We start from the raw sequence: 20518 nt of genomic DNA, 5'->3' as shown, positions 1-20518 counted from the left end.
AAGGGCTCATGTGGGTTTTTAGGTGAAAAAAATGCAAGTGCTATGGCCTTTTAAGCACAAGGAGGAAAAAACAAAAATGCTAAAATTTAAAAACAAAAAAGAAACAGGAAAGAAAGGTTTAATAGTAAATGGGTTTTATGACAGAAAGCTGTATAAACCAGATGCTCCAGCAAGCTGGCGGACCAACACATACTTTTTGTGATAATCCATTATGGTACAATTGTTACTGCATGGTGGATTCTCAGGATTTCCAGTTAAGGGGGGTGAATACTGGAATTCCATGTATTATATGTTTGCTGACTCTCTGGAGCACCATTACCGCCCTGTGTCAACGTACCCTTACAGTCACACCGCAGCAGGTTTATCCATCATTTGTGGCAGACTTAAAGTTACCAGTAAAGAAGATATTTGTTCTTCTCTACTACATTAACCTATTTTGCACAGATTCGTATTCTGTGTAAATAAATTTTGAAAACCTGTGTTAACCAAAAAGCTAAGTAATGTTTTTTTTTTATAAAAATAAGGAAAATTACCTTACAAGCTAGATATAACTTAACATTACAACCGATAGATGAAACTTCTCCCTAGGCAGAAAACAATGTTAAGGTCCTACTGCATCAAATGAATCAGCCATTTGCCTCTTAGTGGCCGATAATCATTTGATGTAATATCGCCCAGTTAAGACCGCGATCAGTCGACATGCACAATGTCGGCCGATCATGGTCTTTCAACAAGTTTAAAAATCACAATAATGATAGCGACGGTGTGCTGCACACCACACAAGAGCGGTAGCAGCAGACCACCGCTGACTAAAATGGCCCGCTCGGACGATCTAAGGATTGCCCAGGCAAGCTCTCCGGCAGCAATCCGCGCACCCCCCCCCCCCCTTCCCCGCTCGCTCTCTATGCGTGTAATAGAACAGGACAGGGTGCCTTTACACAGTAAATCCTTAGCGGTTAAGTTTTAAAATGCGCCTGGTGCCTTGGTTAGGGCAATGAATGATCTTTAAAACTTGCAACACTGTGTCATACTGTCGTGGCCTACAGTGTCTTTGCCCCAAGGTCTGCAATGCCTCTCCTTCCTCCCTCCCCACCCTCCTCATCATTAGGAACACTCTCAAGGGAGGATTTTTATTCATCACTCATCTAAACAGTGCACCTGTTTTGCTATGTAAAAAGTGCACTGTTTAGACAGGTGATAAACAGAAATCCTGCCAGGGAGCATTCCTAATGATGAGAGGAGTGTGGAGGAAGAAAGGAGAAACGTCGCAGACCTGGGGCACTCTAGGCCACGCCAGTATGACACAGCGCTGCAGGTTTCAAAGATCATTCTTTGCTCTAACCAAGGCAACAGGCGAATTTAAAAGAGACAACCGGTAAGGATTTACTCTCATCAAACGGATGGTACTAGCGGTTTAGTGGGGTGGGTTGGTGGATACAAAGTCACTTTAAAGCTCTTGCGCCCCAGTGAAAAGCTTATAATGGGGTCCGTCACCTATCATGTACTGCCTTCATATGTGGCAGAGGATCCTATGAGCACCAGGGCCCAGATGCAACTGTTACATCTGCATGCCCTTCCTATAGCTACATTCCTGCCTCTTACAATTATCCTGTGACTTTTCAAGAGTCACTGTCATTATAAATAACTTTTGATATGTAATCACACTTTGGTCTCACTGTGGTCACAGTGGGTCTCACTGTTGAGACCCGCTGCGATATAAAGATACAGCTGTGAAGACAGCAGCAGCGTGACCCAGTGCCCGGCCGCTCATAGACGATATTAGGCTAAAGTGTTAGAATTAGCAAAGTGGTCGGGAAGTGGATCGCACTGCCTAGTCGCTCTTTCCCTGGCTGTTTCTTTGCATCGTATTAGGTATCAGCAGTGATTGATGACAAAAAGTATTTACAATGACCGATACTCTTTAATAGCACCATCTAGTCATTAATCCTTTGCTGATGATTATCTTCAGAAAGACTCAAAGCGAAAATCAGCAAGATAGGCGCTCGTTTGCAGTGCCTTCACATGACACAATCCCTGTATAGTTTGTGCGGCCATTTAAATTTATTGCTATCAGTTGCACATCTCCTGTGTACACAGGGAGTATGATGCAGAGTGTGCTTGGGTTTTAATATATGAAACCACATTAACCCCTTCAAGACCAAGCCTATTTGCACCTAAAAGACCAGGCTCATTTTTCAAAATCTGACCTGTCTCACTTTATGCGCTTATAGCTCAGTGATGCTTTAACATATGCTAGCGATTCTGAGATTGTTTTTTCGTCACATATGGCACTTTATATTAGTGGCAAAATTTGGTCACTACTTTGTGTGTTTTTTGTGAAAAACATCAAAATATCATGAAAAATTGAAAAAATTAGCATTTTATGAACTTTGAAATTCTCTGCTTCTAAAAAAAGAAAGTTGTATTACATAAATTAGTTACTAAGTCACATTACCGATATGTCCTCTTTATTCTGGCTTCATTTCATAAACATATTTGACTTTTTTAGGGTGTTACCGGGGTTAGAAATGTATCAGCAAATTACCACATTTTCGTGAAAGTTTCCAAAACTGATTTTTTTAGGGACCAGTCCTTATTTTAAGTTGATTTAGGAGGTTTGTATACTGGAAACCCCCATAGGGGACCCCATTTTGGAAACTAGACACCTTAAAGAATTAATCTAGGGGTATAATGAGCATTTTAACCCTACAGGGGCTGGAGGAAAGTATTCACCATTAGGCCGTAAAAAAATGAAAAATGAAAATTTTCCAATAATATATACATTTAGATTAAAGTTTCTCATTTTCAAAAGGAACATGAGAGAAAAAGCACCCCAAAATTTATAACATATGTTCTCTTGAGTACTACGGTACCCCATATGTGGGCGTAAACCACTGCATGGGCACACAGCGGGGCTCAGAAGGGAAGGAGCGCCAATTAGCTTTTCCATTGCAGATTTTGCTGAAGAAGTTTCCGAGCGCCAGGTGCATTTGCAGTGCCCCTGTAGTGTCAGCAGAGAGAAAAAAAAACATAAGTCACCCCATTTTGGAAAGTACACCCCTCAAAGAATTCATCTTGGGGTAGGATGAGCAATTTGACCCCACAGGTGTTAGAGGAAAGTATTCAAAATTAGACAGTAAAAATGAAAAACTAAAATTTTTTCCAATAATATGTTCCTTTAGTTTGAAATTTTTCAATTTCACGAGGAACAAGAGAAAAAAAAGTACCCCAAAATTTGTAACGCAGGTTCTCATGAGTACAACGGTACCTCATATGTGAGCATAAACCACTGCATGGGCACACAGCGGGGCTCAGAAGGGAAGGAGCGCCAATTAGCTTTTTCAATGCAGATTTTGCTGAAGAAGTTTCTGAGCGCCAGGTGCGTTTGCAGTGCCCCTGTAGTGCCAGCGGAGTAAAATCTCGCCATAAGTCACCCCATTTTGGAAAGTGCACCCCTCAAAGAATTCATTTTGGGGTGTGGTGAGCATTTTGACCCCACAGGTATTAGAGGAAAGTATTCAAAAGTAGACAGTAAAAATGAAAAACTTGAATTTTTCCAATAATATGTTCCTTTAGTTTGAAATTTCTCAATTTCTCGAGGAACAGGAGAGAAAATTCACCCCAAAATCTGTAACGCAGGGTCTCCTGAGTAGAACGGTACCCCATATGTGGGCATAAACCACTGTATGGGCACACAGCCGGGCTCAGAAGGGAAGGAGCGCCAATTAGCATTTTCTCTGCAAATTTTTCTGAAGAAGTTTCTGAGCACCAGGTGCGTTTGCAGTGCCCCTGTAATGTCTACAGAATAGAATCCCCCCAAAAGTCACCCCATTTCGGAAAGTACACCCCTCAAAGAATTCATCTTGGGGTAGGATGAGCATTTTGGCCCCACAGGTATTAGAGGAAAGTATTCAAAATTGGCCAGTAAAAATGAAAAACTTGAATTTTTCCAATAATATGTTGGTTTAGTTTGAAATTTCTAAATTTCACAAGGAACAGGAGAAAAAATGTACCCCAAAATCTGTAACGCAGGTTCTCCTGAGTACAACGGTACCCCATATGTGGGCATAAACCACTGTATGGGCACACAGCAGGGCTCAGAAGGGAAGGAGCGCCAATTTGCTGGAGCAAAACCGCAGCTAGTAACAGTTATTAGAATAGCACAGTTACTAAAATACAATAAAAAAAATTAGATTACAGGTAATGTGGGGTGGTTACGGGCAGTCTGAGGTGGTTACGGGCAGTCTGAGGTGGTTACGAGCAGTCTGAGGTGGTTACGGGCAGTCTGGGGTGGTTACGGGTAATCTGGGGTGGTTACGGATAATCTGGGATGGATACGGTCAACATGGGGTGGTCACAGGCAACCTGCTGTGGTTACGGCAACCTGGGGTGGTTACGGGCAACCTGCTGTGGTTACAGACAATCTAGGGTGGTTACGGGCAACGTGGGGTGGTTACGGGCAACGTGGGGTGGTTACGGACAATCTGGGGTGGTTACGGACAATCTGGGGTGGTTACGGACAATCTGGGGTGGTTACGGACAATCTGGGGTGGTTACGGACAATCTGGGGTGGTTACGGACAATCTGGGGTGGTTACGGACAATCTGGGGTGGTTACAGGCAACCTGCTGTGGTTACGGATAAACTGAAGTGCTAATAGGTAATCTGAGGTGGGTACCTGTAATCTTGCGTGGTTACGGGCAATCTGGAGGGGGTCACTGGCAATTTGGGGTGGTTAGAGGCAAGGTGCAGTGTTCAGAGGCAAGGTGCGGTGGTCATAGGCGACGTGCGGTGGTCATAGGCGACGTGCGGTGGTCATAGGCGACGTGCGGTGGTCAGAGGCGACGTGCGGTGGTCAGAGGCGACGTGCGGTGGTCAGAGGCGACGTGCGGTGGTCAGAGGCGACGTGCGGTGGTCAGAGGCGACGTGCGGTGGTCAGAGGCGACGTGCGGTGGTCAGAGGCGACGTGCGGTGGTCAGAGGCGACGTGCGGTGGTCAGAGGCGACGTGCGGTGGTCAGAGGCGACGTGCGGTGGTCAGAGGCGACGTGCGGTGGTCAGAGGCGACGTGCGGTGGTCAGAGGCGACGTGCGGTGGTCAGAGGCGACGTGCGGTGGTCAGAGGCGACCTGCGGTGGTTGCGTGCAATCTGGGGGGTTACATGTAATCTGGCATGATTACGGGCAATCTGGGGTGGTTATGCCCAACCTGCGGTGGTTACGGGCAACCTGGAGGGGTTACAGACAATCTAGAATTGTTACGGATAGAGTGAAGTGCTTATAGCTAATCTGTGGTGGTTACATGTAATTTGGGGTGGTTACAGGCAATCTGGGGTGATTACGGACAATCTGGAGGGGGTTACGGGCAACGTGTGGTGGTTACGGGCAACGTGCGGTGGTTATGGGCAACGTGCGGTGGTTTACGGGTAATCTGGGGGGTTACGTACAATCTGACGTGATTACGGACAACCTGGGGTGGTTATGGGCAACCTGCGGTGGTTACGGGCAACCTGCGGTGGTTACGGGCAACCTGCGGTGGTTACGGGCAACCTGCGGTGGTTACGGGTAATCTGGGGGGGGGGGGGGGGGGGGGGGTTAGGGGTAATTTGGGAGTAAACTGCAATTATTACTATAATAAAAAGTGTGTGTTTTATTTTTTTGTATGTTTGTCACTTTTTGTACTTTATACATTCATTTTCACTGTATTACTATGATTACTGTGATATTTTCTATCACAGTAATCATAGTTCAGTGACAGAGACCAAATTGGTCTCTGTCACTTTAAATTTTCAGAGCTTGGCTGGTTGTGAAGCGCATGCGCACTTCATAACCAGCCAGGACACGGAAGAGGAAGGAGCCCCAGGAGCAGGTGAGTATATGGGGAAGGGGGGGGTGACTGGGGGACGGGGGTGACAGGGGGGGTGGGGGGCGACTTGGGGGGTGGGGGGACATCACTTTTTATCCCCTGTCACCAATCATTCATGGTGACAGGGGATAAAAATTGCCGGTGGCACATGGCACAAGCGATCAGCGGTATATAGTATATACCGCTGATCGCTTGTACCGGGACCCCACAGGGGGGGTCCCGATGACTGCCCCATGCTCTCCGCTACCTCCGGTGGCGGAGAGCATGGGGCTTTCATTCATTTTTCTTTTTTGATCACTGTGAACAGACATTAGTCTGTTCACAGTGATCGCGGCGGCCATCTTGGATCCGATGGCCGCCGCGGGAGGGGGGGTTAGTGACTGGGGCACTAGGGGCTGATCTGGGGTCTGATTTTTACTTATTTCATCTCCCCCCACCGTGGATTCACGGTGGGGGGAGATGAAATACAGCGGCGGCACCGGCCCATTAGTGACCGCTGTTTCGGCGGTCACTAAGGGGTTAATGGGGGTCAGCTGCGGAATCGCAGCTGATCCTCATTATCTCCGGTGCTGTACACAGATGAGAGCGGGATCGCTGTCCCTGCAGCGATCCCGTTCTCATCACAAAGCCCCTGTCAGTCAGGAACGTATATGTACATTCCTACTGCACGGGGCATGTGCAATAGGAACGTATATATACAGATGGCTGACGTGAAGGGGTTAAAAAGAAACAGTTTTTAAGCTTCTCCTTCTGAAATAACATCTCCACCCAACTCATCCTAAAAAGATAACCAATCTTAATCAAAATCAGGAATAATGAAGGGATCTCGGTATGAGGTATTTATAATGACCAGTTTTCTTTAACAGCACCATCTAGTGATTAATCATTTGCTTCTGCTAACTAAGAGTCCTTTTAAATGCATCGATCTTTAGCTGGTCACGGCTGCAAACAAGCACAAATCAGCAAAATTGCACGCAGTCTGTGCCTTGCGGCAAACGGGTGTAAATGTACACCCCACCGGGGTATCTCGCTATAAAGCGGCATGTCTGTGTGGGTCCCGATCGTACGGCCTGACTGCCGGAGGTATACTGCCTACCTCCGTGCAGTCTGATCTTCTGATAAGAGTCTGCCACAGGCAGGCTCTATCAGAAGATCACAGATAACACTGATCTCTGCTATGCTATGGCATGTATTAATGTAAAAGTCCCCTAAGGGGACTATAAAAGTGTTAAAAAATAAATAAATAAAATTAAAAAAAATGTCCCAAAGCCCCTCCCCCAATAAAAGTGAAAATCACCGCCCCCTTCCCATTTTATACATAAAACACATACAAATAAAGTTAATTAACATATAATATACCGTAGCGTGCATAATTGTCCGATTAAAATAAAACAATATTGTTCCTGCACGGTGAACAGCAGAACCAAAAACTTGTAAAAAACCTGCAGAGTTAGCTTTTTTTTTTTTTTTTTATGTATAAAAAAATTTAATAAAAAGCAATCAATACATGTGATCTAGAAACAAAATGTTACTAATAAAAACTAGAGATCATGGCGCAAAAATGATGCCCCATACGACCCCGTAGGTGAAAAAATAAAAGCGCTATAAGAGTCACAATAGGGCCATTTTAAATATACATATTTGCAAAAATAAAAGGTTTTACTGCTAATAAAAATAGTAAAACATTAGAAACCCTAGTAAACATGCATATTGCTGAAAATAAATGATATTTTGGGGGTTCCGTCATTCATTTTATGGCAGATTAAAAGATGCCATTACAAAGTACACCCGTTCCTAAAAAAAAACAAAAAACATGACCTCACATGGCCCTGTAGGTGGAAAAATAAAAGAGTTATGGGTCTTAGAAGGCGAGGAGGAAAAAACGAACACGCAAAAGTGACAATTGGCCCAGTCATTAAGGCCATTTCAGGCTCTGTCCTTAAGGGGTTAAGAAATTCTGTAATAGGTTTTGTTAGGCAAAAGAGAATCTTTCTGTACTCAAAACAAAAGAAGTTTTCCACCCCACCCCCCCAAGCAAAGTGAAGACACTTCCTGTGTCCATTATGGTCTATGGAGGGAGAGGGGCAAGTGAGCACAGAGAGGAGAAAAGGCAGCCCTGAACAACACAACATCGTGAAATGTTATCTCACCAAGATCCCAGACTATCTGTGACTTTTCTGACCTCTGAATCTAGCATTTTATGTGCCCAGACAGTTTCCAAACAGCAGGGCTGTTTCTCTCCTCTTCCTACTTGCTCATCCCCATTGGCCCCTTCCCCCCTTATAGGTTATAATGAACACAGCAAAATTTACTAATCAATGAACCTACCCATTTCCTAATATGCCCTGGCAGTCAAGTTGCAATGACCTCAGGTTACAGTATTTTCCTCAAACACTTGTCTATCCTGGGCCACCATAACTTGAAAACACATTAAACAGATACAATGCCACAGACATTGCCAGTCTTTCCATAGGTAAAAGAGTTAATTATTTAATCAGTAACTCTCAAATAGGATAAATAACAGAGTGCTCACCAAGTTCTTTCTCAATTTCTAGCAGAGACTTTTCTTGTTCCTCATATTCTTTTTTCTTCTTCTGCATATCTGGTGATTCCAAAGATTTCATTTGCCTCATAAGGTCTTCACTTACTTTCTGGGACCTTGTTACTGCTTCCCGATAATTCTGTAAGAGCTCTTGATTGCAAAAGAAAAAATGCATTAGAATATACTGCAGAAAGGTTTATTCCACTAGGCACCGAACAGCTCATTTTTACTGTAACAAAAGTACCAGCAATTGTTTTTAAGCAAACAAGAGCTATTCTGTAGCTACATACATTTCTCAATTCTGCAGTGCTGTCCTCTCCCTGCTTGTTCTTATGATCGGAACAGGTCTGATCACTCAAACTTTTGACATGTCTCTAAGACTTGTCAAAAGGTTTCCAAATTACAGGCACACTTTAAAGCTACATTTTATTATATCTTTCTTTTCTTTATACTTCTCCAAAATTCTGTAATAATTCAGATAATATTATAACTTTATCGGACCTCTATGTTTTTGTTAGAGATGAAAATTCCAACCTTCAAGCAGGCGTTTTCATGCTCCTCAAGTACGCTTCTCCACACTTTTATACAGGCAGATCATCAGTCGAAGGAGCGTTTCTAGCAACTCCCTTTGCTGATAACCGTTGATAAACCTGTGTAAAAGACCCTTAAGAAACGGCATCTATAAAATCTACATACAGCAAAAACTGTGATAATCGGAAACTGACCTCCTATAAACACAGTTCATGCGCTTTTTGCAGTCTGCATTATGGAGGAAAATCTTGGACTGACTGCGTCTGATGATCAAACTCACAGTCAGTAATATGGAGAAACAACAAAACACAACAATCACTGAACTCAGGGAGAACAGCAAAAAAAAAAAAAATTAATAGAGTACTCATTTACGAGTCTCCACTGATTGCCCCCTACAAAATTTGAATATGCAAAGAAGGGGTCCGTGGAGCCTCAGTTACGAGTCTCAAAACACGGGAATAGCCAGATATCCCTCTCTCCAGAGAAGGAAGCCCATTGCCAAGGGGTGCCTCCTAGTGGGGAGAGCACCAAACCACCCTGATACGTAGTCCCTCAGGTCCTCACTCTGTTGCGAGATTTGGGACCTAAATAGGGAAAAACCAGGGTGGCCCCTGTAATATGGAGAGCAAAAATGTGCAAAACATACGTTTGTATGACTAAAGTCTTAACACTACAGATCACAAAAGCACACAGGTCCAGTACTCCATATGAGAGAGATATTTCCTGCGGAGTAAACCACATTCACTATTCTTATTTGGACACTAAGTTACACAATATTTCATTCATATGACAATGGCAGATGTGTCTGAAATAGGAAAGGTGAAAATACTCCAATACAAATTGTTCATAAAGATGCACATTTAATTTTTTTTTTTAAAACAAACCTATTTCAGCAGAAATATTGTCATATTCTTTGGGCACTGGAGCTCCAAACACCATTCCTCTAAGCTGGGCCAGAGAGGGGGCTTTATTTTGCAATCCACCAAACTTTCCATTACTACGGATTCTGTCACCACCTCTAGTCAGCAGCGTTGGGCAATGTGAGAACTTAACAAGCTAAATGGAGAATTGAACATAAAATATATTAAATATAAACAATGTAAACTGCCCCAATATTCTCTGCACAGGACAATATCTATTATGGCAACAAAAAAAAGTCAGCAAACTTGGAGGTCAGGCGATTGATTCCTAATTGTTACCCTTTCTGTGTGTTCCTTCTTCTTGCCTATCAAGAATTTAGTACTGTATAATACCTAATAGGACGCTGGTGTAGCAGAGCTGAGTTGGCAGGGACGCCGGTGTAGCAGAGCTGAGTTGGCGGGGACGCCGGTGTAGCAGAGCTGAGTTGGGGACGCCGGTGTAGCAGAGCTGAGTTGGCGGGGACGCCGGTGTAGCAGAGCTGAGTTGGCGGGGACGCCGATGTAGCAAAGCTGAGTTGGCGGGGACGCCGGTGTAGCAGAGCTGAGTTGGCGGGGACGCCGGTGTAGCAGAGCTGAGTTGGCGGGGACGCCGGTGTAGCAGAGCTGAGTTGGGGACGCCGGTGTAGCAGAGCTGAGTTGGGGATGCCGCTGTAGCAGAGCTGAGTTGGGGACGCCGGTGTAGCAAAGCTGAGTTGGCGGGGACGCCGGTGTAGCAGAGCTGAGTTGGCGGGGACGCCGGTGTAGCAGAGCTGAGTTGGCGGGGACGCCGATGTAGCAAAGCTGAGTTGGCGGGGACGCCGGTGTAGCAGAGCTGAGTTGGCGGGGACGCCGGTGTAGCAGAGCTGAGTTGGTGGGGACGCCGGTGTAGCAGAGCTGAGTTGGCGGGGACGCCGGTGTAGCAGAGCTGAGTTGGCGGGGACGCCGGTGTAGCAGAGCTGAGTTGGCGGGGACGCCGATGCAGCAGAGCTGAGTTGGGGATGCCGATGTAGCAGAGCTGAGTTGGCTGTGATGCAGGCAATTGCGAGGGGCGGAGCTTGCCGCGGGGCGGGGGAGGCGGGAGCTTGCCGCGGGTGATCGCGGGGGCGGAGATAGTCGCGGGCGATCGCAGGGGGCGGAGCTAGGGGGCGGTGGGCTGTGTGCTGTGGGCGAGTGCTGCCGGGAGGCTCTGGACACGGGGGTGAGCTCTGGGCTGGGGGTGAGCAGGTGGCTGCTGTTAGTTAGCTGCGCTGATCGCTGTCTCCCTCTCTAACAGCAGCCACCCCATCAGTGTTCTCAGTCACTTCACTGTGCTGGGACTGAGGACACGTGATGCCGACACGGAGGGTGGGGGCCAAGAGCAGGGAGAGTGTCGGTGTGGACTGAGGTCTGATGATTCTATGCAATCCATGGAGGTGAATGCAGCTGGATAACAGCAAAACTGTGCAGAATCCATAATAACTTTATATTGGAAAGATGGAAAGCTACGGGTGGGCAGCGTATTAATGCAAAAATAATTTTGGGGGGAATACCCCTTTAAGCCCACAGTAACAGTGCAAAAAAAGTTGGTACATTACCTGTTTTCTGTAGTTGTTGGCTGCAGCAAGATTATCTAAAATTATTGCATCTCCTAAAAGCATGCCGAAAACTAAAGAAAAAAAAAAAATAGAATCAAAAACACATGGCCAAATCTGTAACTTTATCATATTAACAACTTTAGGGCCAATTTGAACTTAAAGAAGCACTCCATCCCCTTTTGTTGCCTGGTAGCACACTGACTCTATGCTCACTCCATTTGAACAGGCCAGAAGCCACTGTCGTCTGTATTTACCAAGACAAACGATACTTACAGCCAGTTAAAAGTAGTAAGTACGGAAAACATTCAGATATGCGGTCAGGTGATCGCAAAGAAAGACCAAAGTTTTTGTATTTAACCCCTTAAGAACCAGGCCAATTTCGATTTTTGCACTTCCGTTTTTTCCCTCCATAGCAGTTGAATTTTTTCACCTAGAAACCCACGAGCCCTTATTTTTTGCGCCACTAATTGTACTTTGCAATGTCATGCTGAATTTTTGCATAACGTACACTGCAAAACCAGAAAAGAATTTAATGTGTGGTGAAATAAAAAAGTTAAAAAAAGCATTCTGTTTATTTGGGGGGTATTTGTTTTTACGCCGTAGGGTAAAACTGACTTGTTATGCATGTTCCTCAAGTCATTTCAATTACAACAGGGGTGGGGAACCTCCGGCCCGCGGCCCACGGGCCGCATCCGGCCCCTGAGACCTCCCGATGCGGCCCGCGGCCCGCAGCTCCCCTGTGATGCGCGCCGCTCTAGAGGAGGAAGAAGCCAGCATACACAGCATCCTCCGGTGTCTGTGACAGCTGCCGGATACAGGAGGATGCTGTCTGTGCCGGCTTCTTCCCCAGCAGAGCGGCGCGTGTCTTCAGTCTCCTGCGGGCCGCGCGATGACGTCATTTCAGCGCGCGCCGCCTGCAGGTGAAGACCAGCACAGAGGACCTGGGACAGAAGAGGACCTGGACAGCGTGGGAACGGAGGAAAGGTGAGTGGGATGTTTATTTTTTTGGGGGGTTAACTAGGCCACCAGGGACATGCCTGATTGGGGTTAACTAGGCTGCCAGGGACATGCCTGATGGGGGGGATAACTAGGCTACCAGGGACATGCCTGATGGGGGTGATAACTAGGCTACCAGAGACATGCCTGATGGGGGTGATAACTAGGCTACCAGGGACATGCCTGATGGGGGTGATAACTAGGCTACCAGGGACATGCCTGATGGGGGTGATAACTAGGCTACCAGGGAAATGCCTGATGGGGGTGATAACTAGGCTACCAGAGACATGCCTGATGGGGGTGATAACTAGACTACCAGAGACATGCCTGATGGGGGTGATAACTAGGCTACCAGGGACATGCCTGATGGGGGGGATAACTAGGCTACCAGAGACATGCCTGATGGGGGTGATAACTAGGCTACCAGGGACATGCCTGATGGGGGTGATAACTAGGCTACCAGGGACATGCCTGATGGGGGTGATAACTAGGCTACCAGGGACATGACTGATGAGGGTTAACTAGGCTACCAGAGGCATCACTGGGGGGGTTAACTAGGCTACCAGGGACATGACTTGGGGGTTAACTAGACTACAAGGGGCATCACTGGGGGTTAACTAAAATAGCAGGGGCACTGGGGGAACAATACTTTGCCTTGCCCCATGTGCTGCAAACCCACGCTACTAACTGCCGTGCACAGTATGCGGCCCTCTAATGATTTTATTAATGCCCGACCGGCCCTCGACATGGAAAAGGTTCCCCACCCCTGAATTACAACGATATGTAACATGTATAACTTTTCTTTTATCTGATGGCTTGTAAAAAATTCAAACCATTGTTAAATATATGTTCCTTAAAATCGCTCCATTCCCAGGCCTATAGCATTTTTATCCTTTGGTCTATGGGGCTGTGTGAGGTGTAATTTTTTGCACCATGATGTGTTCTTTCTATCGGTACCTTGATTGCGCATATGCAACTTTTTGATCGATTTTTCTGGATTTGATGCGACCAAAAATGCGCAATTTTCCACTTTTTTTTACACTTACGCCGTTTACCGTATGAGATCAGGAATGTGATAAATTAATACTTCGGGCGATTATGTACGCGGCGATACCAAACATGTTTATTCATTGACTTATTTATTTTTATTCATAACATGGGAAAAGGGGGGTGATTCAAACTTTTATTAGGGGAGGGGGCTTTTTATTAATAATGAAACTTTTTTTTTTCTTTTACACTTATAAAAGAAGCCCCGCTGGGGGACTTTTAGTATAAGCACACTGATCTCTCGCAGACCCCGGACCAAGCCGCATTTGTGGATCGCTCTTCCGGGACAACGTCCCAGAGGAGAGATCCACCCCACTAGACACCAGGGATGAGGCTGCATAAAGGATTCTGATGCAGCTGTCAACTTTGACAGCTGCATCTGAATCCTTAATTAGTGGGCACGGCGACCGGACCGTGCCCGTGAATAGCTGCAGTCCCGGGCTACATGCGGCACCCGGGACCGTGGCGGTTCAGAGCGGGGTCGTCACGCCGCCCCGCTCTGAACTCCCCGAGGCGACCGCAGGGCGTAAGTAAGACTAATGTCTGTTCACAGCGATGGAAAAGTTAAAATGAATGAAAACCCCATGCTCTCCGCCACCGGAGGTAGCGGAGAGCATGGGGCAGTGATCGGGGACCGATATACCGCTGATCGCTTGTGCCACGTGCATCCCGGCACTTTTTATCCCCTGTCACCATGAATGATTGGTAACAGGGGATAAAAAGTGATGTCCCCCCACCCCCCAAGTCGTCGCCCACCCCCCCTGTCACCCCCGTCCCCCAGTCAACCCCCCCCCCCCCCCCCTACCCCTTATACATTACCTGATCCTGGAGCTCCTTCCTCTTCGGCGTCCTGGCTGGTTGTGAAGTGCGCATGCGCTCCACAACCAGCCAACTCTGAAAATTTAAAGTGACAGTGACCAATTTGGTCTCTGTCACTGAACTATGATTACTGTGATAGAAAATATCACAGTAATCATAGTAATATAGTGAAAATGAATGTGTAAAGTACAAACAGTGACAAACATACAAAAAAATAAAACACACACTTTTTATTATAGTAATAATTGCAGTTTACTCCCAAATTACCCCTAACCCCCCCCAGATTACCCGTAACCACTGCACGTTGCCCATAACAACCGCACATTGCCCGTAACCACCGCACATTGCCCGTAACCACCGCACATTGCCCGTAACCACCGCACATTGCCCGTAACCACCGCACATTGCCCGTAACCACCGCACATTGCCCGTAACCACCGCACATTGCCAGTGACCCCCTCCAGATTGCCCGTAACCACCCCAAATTACATGTACCCACCCCAGATTACCTATAAGCACTTCAGTTTATCAGTAACAATCCCAGATTGTCTGTAACCCTTCCAGGTTGCACATAACCCCTCCAGGTTCCCCGTAATCACGCCAGATTACATGTAACCCCCCAGATTGCACGTAACTACCGCATGTTGCCTCTGACCACGCCACGATGCCTCTGACCACTGCACCTTGCCTCTGACCACGCCACGTCGCCTCTGACCACCACACGTCGCCTCTAACCACCCCAAATTGCCAATGACCCCCTCCAGATTGCGGTGCCCATGCCAGATTACAGGTACCCACCCCAGATTGCCTATAAGAACTTCAGTTTATCCGTAACCACCCCACGTTGCCCGTAACCACCCCAGATTGTCTGTAAGCACTGCAGGTTGCCCGTAACCACCCCACGTTGCCCGTATCCACCCCAGATTGTCTGTAAGCACTGCAGGTTGCCCATAACCACCCCACGTTGGCCGTAACCACCCCAGATTGTCTGTAAGCACAGCAGGTTGCCCGTAACCAGCCCACGTTGCCCGTAACCAGCCCACGTTGCCTGTAACCACCCCACGTTGCCTGTAACCACAGCAGGTTGCCCGTGACCACCGCACGTCGCCTCTGACCACCGCAGGTTGCCTCTGACCACCCCAAATTGCCAATGACCCCCTCCAGATTGCGGTAACCATGCCAGATTACAGGTACCCACCCCAGATTACCTATAAGCACTTCAGTTTATGCGTAACCACCCCAGATTGTCTGTAAGCACTGCAGGTTGCCCGTAACCACCACACGTTGCCCATAACCACCACACGTTGCCTGTAACCACCCCAGGTTGTCTGTAAGCACTGCAGGTTGCCTGTAACCACCCCAGGTTGCTGTAACCACAGCTGGTTGCCCGTGACCACCCCATGTTGTCCGTAACCACCCCAGATTACCTGTAACTACCTCAGGTTGCCCATAACCACCCCAGACTGTCCGTAACCACCCCACATTACCTGTAATCTCATTTTTTTTTATTTTATTTTAGTAACTGCGCTATTCTAATAACCATTACTAGCTGTGGTTTTGTTCCAGTAAATTGGCGCTCCTTCCCTTCTGAGCCCTGCTGTGTGCCCATACAGTGGTTTATGCCCACATATGAGGTACCGTTTTACTCAGAAGAACCTGCGTTAGATTTTGGGGTACGTTTTCTCTTCTGTTCCTCGTCAAATTGAGAAATTTCAAACTAAACCAACATATTATTGGAAAAATTCGAGTTTTTTATTTTTACTGGCCAATTTTGAATACTTTCCTCTAATACCTGTGGGGTAAAAATGGTCACCACACCCCAAGATGAATTCTTTGAGAGGTGCACTTTCCAAAATGGGGTGACTTTTGGGGGGAATCTATTCTGCTGACACTACAGGGAAATTTCAAACTAAAGGAACATATTATTGGAAAAATTCGAGTTTTTCATTTTTACTGTCTACTTTTGAATACTTTCCTCTGTACTTTCCAAAATGGAGTGACTTATTGGGAGATTTTACTCTGCGGACACTACAGGGGCACTGCAAACGCACCTGGCGCTCAGAAACTTCTGCAGCAAAATCTGCATTGAAAATGCTAATTGGCGCTCCTTCCCTTCTGAGCCCGGCTGTGTGCCCATGCAGTGGTTTATGCCCAAATATGGGGTACCGTTCTACTCAGGAAAACCTGCGTTACATATATTGGGGTGACATTTCTCTCCTGTTCCTCGTGAAATTGAGAAATTTCAAACTAAAGGAACATATTATTGGAAAAATTCAAGTTTTTCATTTTTACTGTCTTCTTTTGAATACTTTCCTGTAATACCTGTGGGGTCAAAATGGTCACCACACACCAAGATGAATTCTTTGAGGGGTGCACTTTCCAAAATGGGGTAACTTATGGCGAGATTTTACTCTGATGGCACTACAGGGGCACTGCAAACGCACCTGGCGCTCGGAAACTTCTGCAGCAAAATCTGCATTGAAAAAGCCAATTGGCGCTCCTTCCCTTCTGAGCCCTCCTGTGTGCCCATACAGTGGTTTACACCCACATATGGGGTACCATTGTACTCAGGAGAACCTGCGTTACAAATTTTGGCGTACTTTTTTCCTCTTGTTCCTCGTGAAATTGAGAAATTTCAAACTAAACGAACATATTATTGTAACAATTCGAGTTTTTCATTTTTACTGTCTTCTTTTGAATACTTTCCTGTAATACCTGTGGGGTCAAAATGGTCACCACACACCAAGATGAATTCTTTGAGGAGTGCACTTTCCAAAATGGGGTGACTTATGGCGAGATTTTACTCTGATGGCACTACAGGGGCACTGCAAACGCACCTGGCGCTCGGAAACTTCTGCAGCAAAATCTGCATTGAAAAAGCTAATTGGCGCTCCTTCCCTTCTGAGCCCTCCTGTGTGCCCATACAGTGGTTTACACCCACATATGGGGTACCATTGTACTCAGGAGAACCTGCGTTACAAATTTTGGCGTACTTTTTTCCTCTTGTTCCTCGTGAAATTGAGAAATTTCAAAATAAACGAACATATTATTGTAAGAATTCGAGTTTTTCATTTTTACTGTCTTCTTTTGAATACTTTCCTGTAATACCTGTGGGGTCAAAATGGTCACCACACACCAAGATGAATTCTTTGAGGAGTGCACTTTCCAAAATGGGGTGACTTATGGGGGGTTTCCTCTCTGCTGACACTACAGGGGCACTGCAAACGCACCTGGCGCTCAGAAACTTCTTCAGCAAAATCTGCATTGGAAAAGCTAATTTGCGCTCCCTTCCATACTGTGTCCATACAGTGGTTAACGCCCACATATGGGGTACTGTTGTACTCAGGAGAACCTGCGTTACAAATTTTGGAGTGCATTTTCTCTCATGTTCCTTTTGAAAATGAGAAACTTTAATCTAAACGTATATATTATTGGAAAATTTTAATTTTCCATTTTTTTACTGCCTAATTGTGAATACTTTCCTCCAGCCCCTGTAGGGTTAAAATGCTCATTATACCCCTAGATTAATTCTTTAAGGTGTGTAGTTTCCAAAATGGGGTCACTTATGGGGGTTTTCAGGATACCAGATTCTAAATTCATTTAAAAAAAAGAACTGGTCCCTAAAAAACGTTTTGGAAACTTTCACGAAAATGTGATAATTTGCTGATAAATTTCTAAGCCCCATAACACCCTAAAAAAGTAAAATATGTTTACCAAATTATGCCAGAATAAAGAAGACATATTAGTAATGTGACTTAATAACTAATTTATGTGCTACAACGTTCTTTTTTTAGAAGCAGAGAATTTCAAAGTTCATAAAATGCTAATTTTTTAAATTTTTCATCATATTTTGATGTTTTTCACAAAAAACACACAAAGTAGCGACCAAATTTTGCCACTAACATAAAGTGCCATATGTGACGAAAAAACTGTCTCAGAATCGCTAGCATACGTTAAAGCATCACTGAGCTATAAGAGCATAAAGTGAGACAGGTCAGATTTTGAAAAATTAGCCTGGTCATTAAGGCCCAAACTAGCTGCAGCACGAAGGGGTTAAGGTGTATACAGAAGTTAACAAAACTGGAAGCTGAATTTAAAAATGTTATTTTTTTTAATGATATTCAATTTTAACCCCTTCACGTCAGCAATCTGTATATATACGTTCCTACTGCACATACCTCGTGCAGTAGGAATGTATATATACGTTCCTGACTGACAGGGTTATTGATGTGAGCGGGAGCGCTGCAGGGAGAGCGATCGCGCTCACATCACTGAGTCCTGGGCTGGAGGTAATGTGAGTCAGCTGCGATCCCACAGCTGACTCATTAACCCCTTAAACGTTTAAGGTGCTCAGTGACAGATCAAGCACTGTCACTGAGTGATGGGGACCCCTGCAGCCGTGCTGCGGGGGTCCCGATCGCATGTGTCGACAGGCAGGGGTAAGCTCCTAACCTCCGTCCTGTTGGTTCGTCAATCCATGTAAAGAGTCTGCTCTCAGGCAGACTTTATACATAGATGGCTGATAACACTGATCTATGCTATGCTATGGCATAGCATAGATCAGTATATGCAATCTAATGATTGCATTTTTTACAGTGATCATTGCAGCGAGATCCTCTACAAGTTAATTTCCTGGCAGGTCCTGTGCACACATACTCGCATCGCTCTGTCAGACCGCTGCGAGTATGTAATGCAGCCACTCCCTTAAGCGCCAACAGATTCCGCAGCGCTTGTTTAAATATATAAATACAATACAGGTTATATTTAAATTATACAATGAATAAATTAAGATAAAATTAAAAATACAGAATTAGAGACCTACTCTCGAGAGCGTACAGACTAGGATGACTGGAGGTGACACAAGAGGCAACAATTGCTTCATTTGTCGATGTTGCAGTCATTGTACATAGAATCTCAAAGTGCCTATAGGTAATTAGGCGAGAAAGTCACAAGCCAGTTTCTGAGCTAAGGTAGCAAGTACAAAGTAGATGGCACCAAAGAGGTTATAGAGAGGATGCAGAAGGGATAGCAGAGAGGGAGACGAGATTACGAAATGTTATAAGCATGCCTGAAGAGATGAGTCTTCAGGGCACGCTTGAAACTGGGGGTGTTAGAAATAAGTCTGAGGTCTTTGGGTAGGGAGTTCCAGAGAACTGGTGCAGCACGAGAGAAGTCTTGGAGGCGGGAGTGAGAGGTTCTGATTGTGGAAGAGGTTAGTGTAAGGTCATTAGCAGAACGCAGAGCACGGGTAGGATGGTAGGTGGAGATGAGGGAGGAGATGTATGGAGGGGCAGAGTTGTGGAGAGCTTTATGGGTGAGGATGAGGAGTTGAACTGTATTCTGTATTTAATAGGTAACCAGTGCAGTGACTGGCACAGGGGGAGACATCAGTATAATAATGTTATAATGTTATAGCCAATCAGTGGCTGAGGCTGGGGAACACACTGATTGGATGGGCGGCAGAGCAGGGCGCCGGGACCCGTGCAGGAGAGAGGTAATGTATACAGAGAGTGGGGGAGCCGAATGGCAGCAGAAGGTGTTAAGTCTTTTAGACCGCTGCCAGTATATGTGCACAGGACCTGGCAGGAAATTAACTCATAGCGGATCTCCCTGCAAAACTCGCAGCGAGATTTCCACTGCGAGTCGGTACGTGTGAACGCACTTTTATACAAGTATTAAAAAAAAAAAAAAACTTATAACCCCCCCACCCCATAAAAGTTTAAAAGACCCCCTTACCCATTATAAAAATAAAAATATAAATAAACAAACATATTACATATTGTAGCATGCAGAATTATCCGATCTATTAAAATATAACATTATTGTTCCCGCACGGTGAACAGCATAAACTGAGAGAAAAAACGCACCAGGATTGCTGATTTTATGAAATTATATATCACAAAAAAAATTTGTAAAAAACAATCAAAATTTTTCGGTTTCACCAATATGAAATTAATAAAAACTAGAGATCATGGCGCAAAAAATGACAACCAGCCCTGTAGGTGGAAAAATAAAAGCGCTATGGCACTTAGAAGGCGGGGAGGAACATTGCATTAATTTGACCCGGACTTTTGTGCATCAAAGAGCTCGGTCTTGAAAGGGTTAAATGTTTTCCTTAATGAGGACCCGTCACCCCCCGTGCCGGGGTGACAGGCTCCCGACCCCCTGTTAGATCCCCCTATACTTACGTGATCCCGCCGGGTCCCGCTTCCTGAGCCGGCCGGGTCCCGGAGATATCATCTCCCGAAG

The 20518-nt window shown here is 45.7% G+C and overlaps 1 protein-coding gene across 1 annotated transcript in view; it reads right to left on the bottom strand.

Moving 5' to 3' along the window:
• Positions 1-20518, bottom strand: part of SMCHD1 (structural maintenance of chromosomes flexible hinge domain containing 1) — a 164461-nt gene that overhangs the window by 5875 nt on the left and 138068 nt on the right. The window contains exons 44-46 of the mRNA XM_069957726.1: positions 11408-11478; positions 9819-9990; positions 8395-8553 (exon numbers count right to left, since the gene is read on the bottom strand). Of these exons, the coding sequence (XP_069813827.1) occupies positions 8395-8553; positions 9819-9990; positions 11408-11478 (402 nt within the window). The remainder of the gene's footprint in view (positions 1-8394; positions 8554-9818; positions 9991-11407; positions 11479-20518) is intronic.

Source organism: Dendropsophus ebraccatus, chromosome 2 (genome assembly GCF_027789765.1).
Source record: "Dendropsophus ebraccatus isolate aDenEbr1 chromosome 2, aDenEbr1.pat, whole genome shotgun sequence".
In the NCBI taxonomy this organism is placed as follows: domain Eukaryota; kingdom Metazoa; phylum Chordata; class Amphibia; order Anura; family Hylidae; genus Dendropsophus; species Dendropsophus ebraccatus.
The sequence above is the reverse complement of the archived record's forward strand: the minus strand, read 5'-3'. Positions and strand labels throughout refer to the sequence as shown.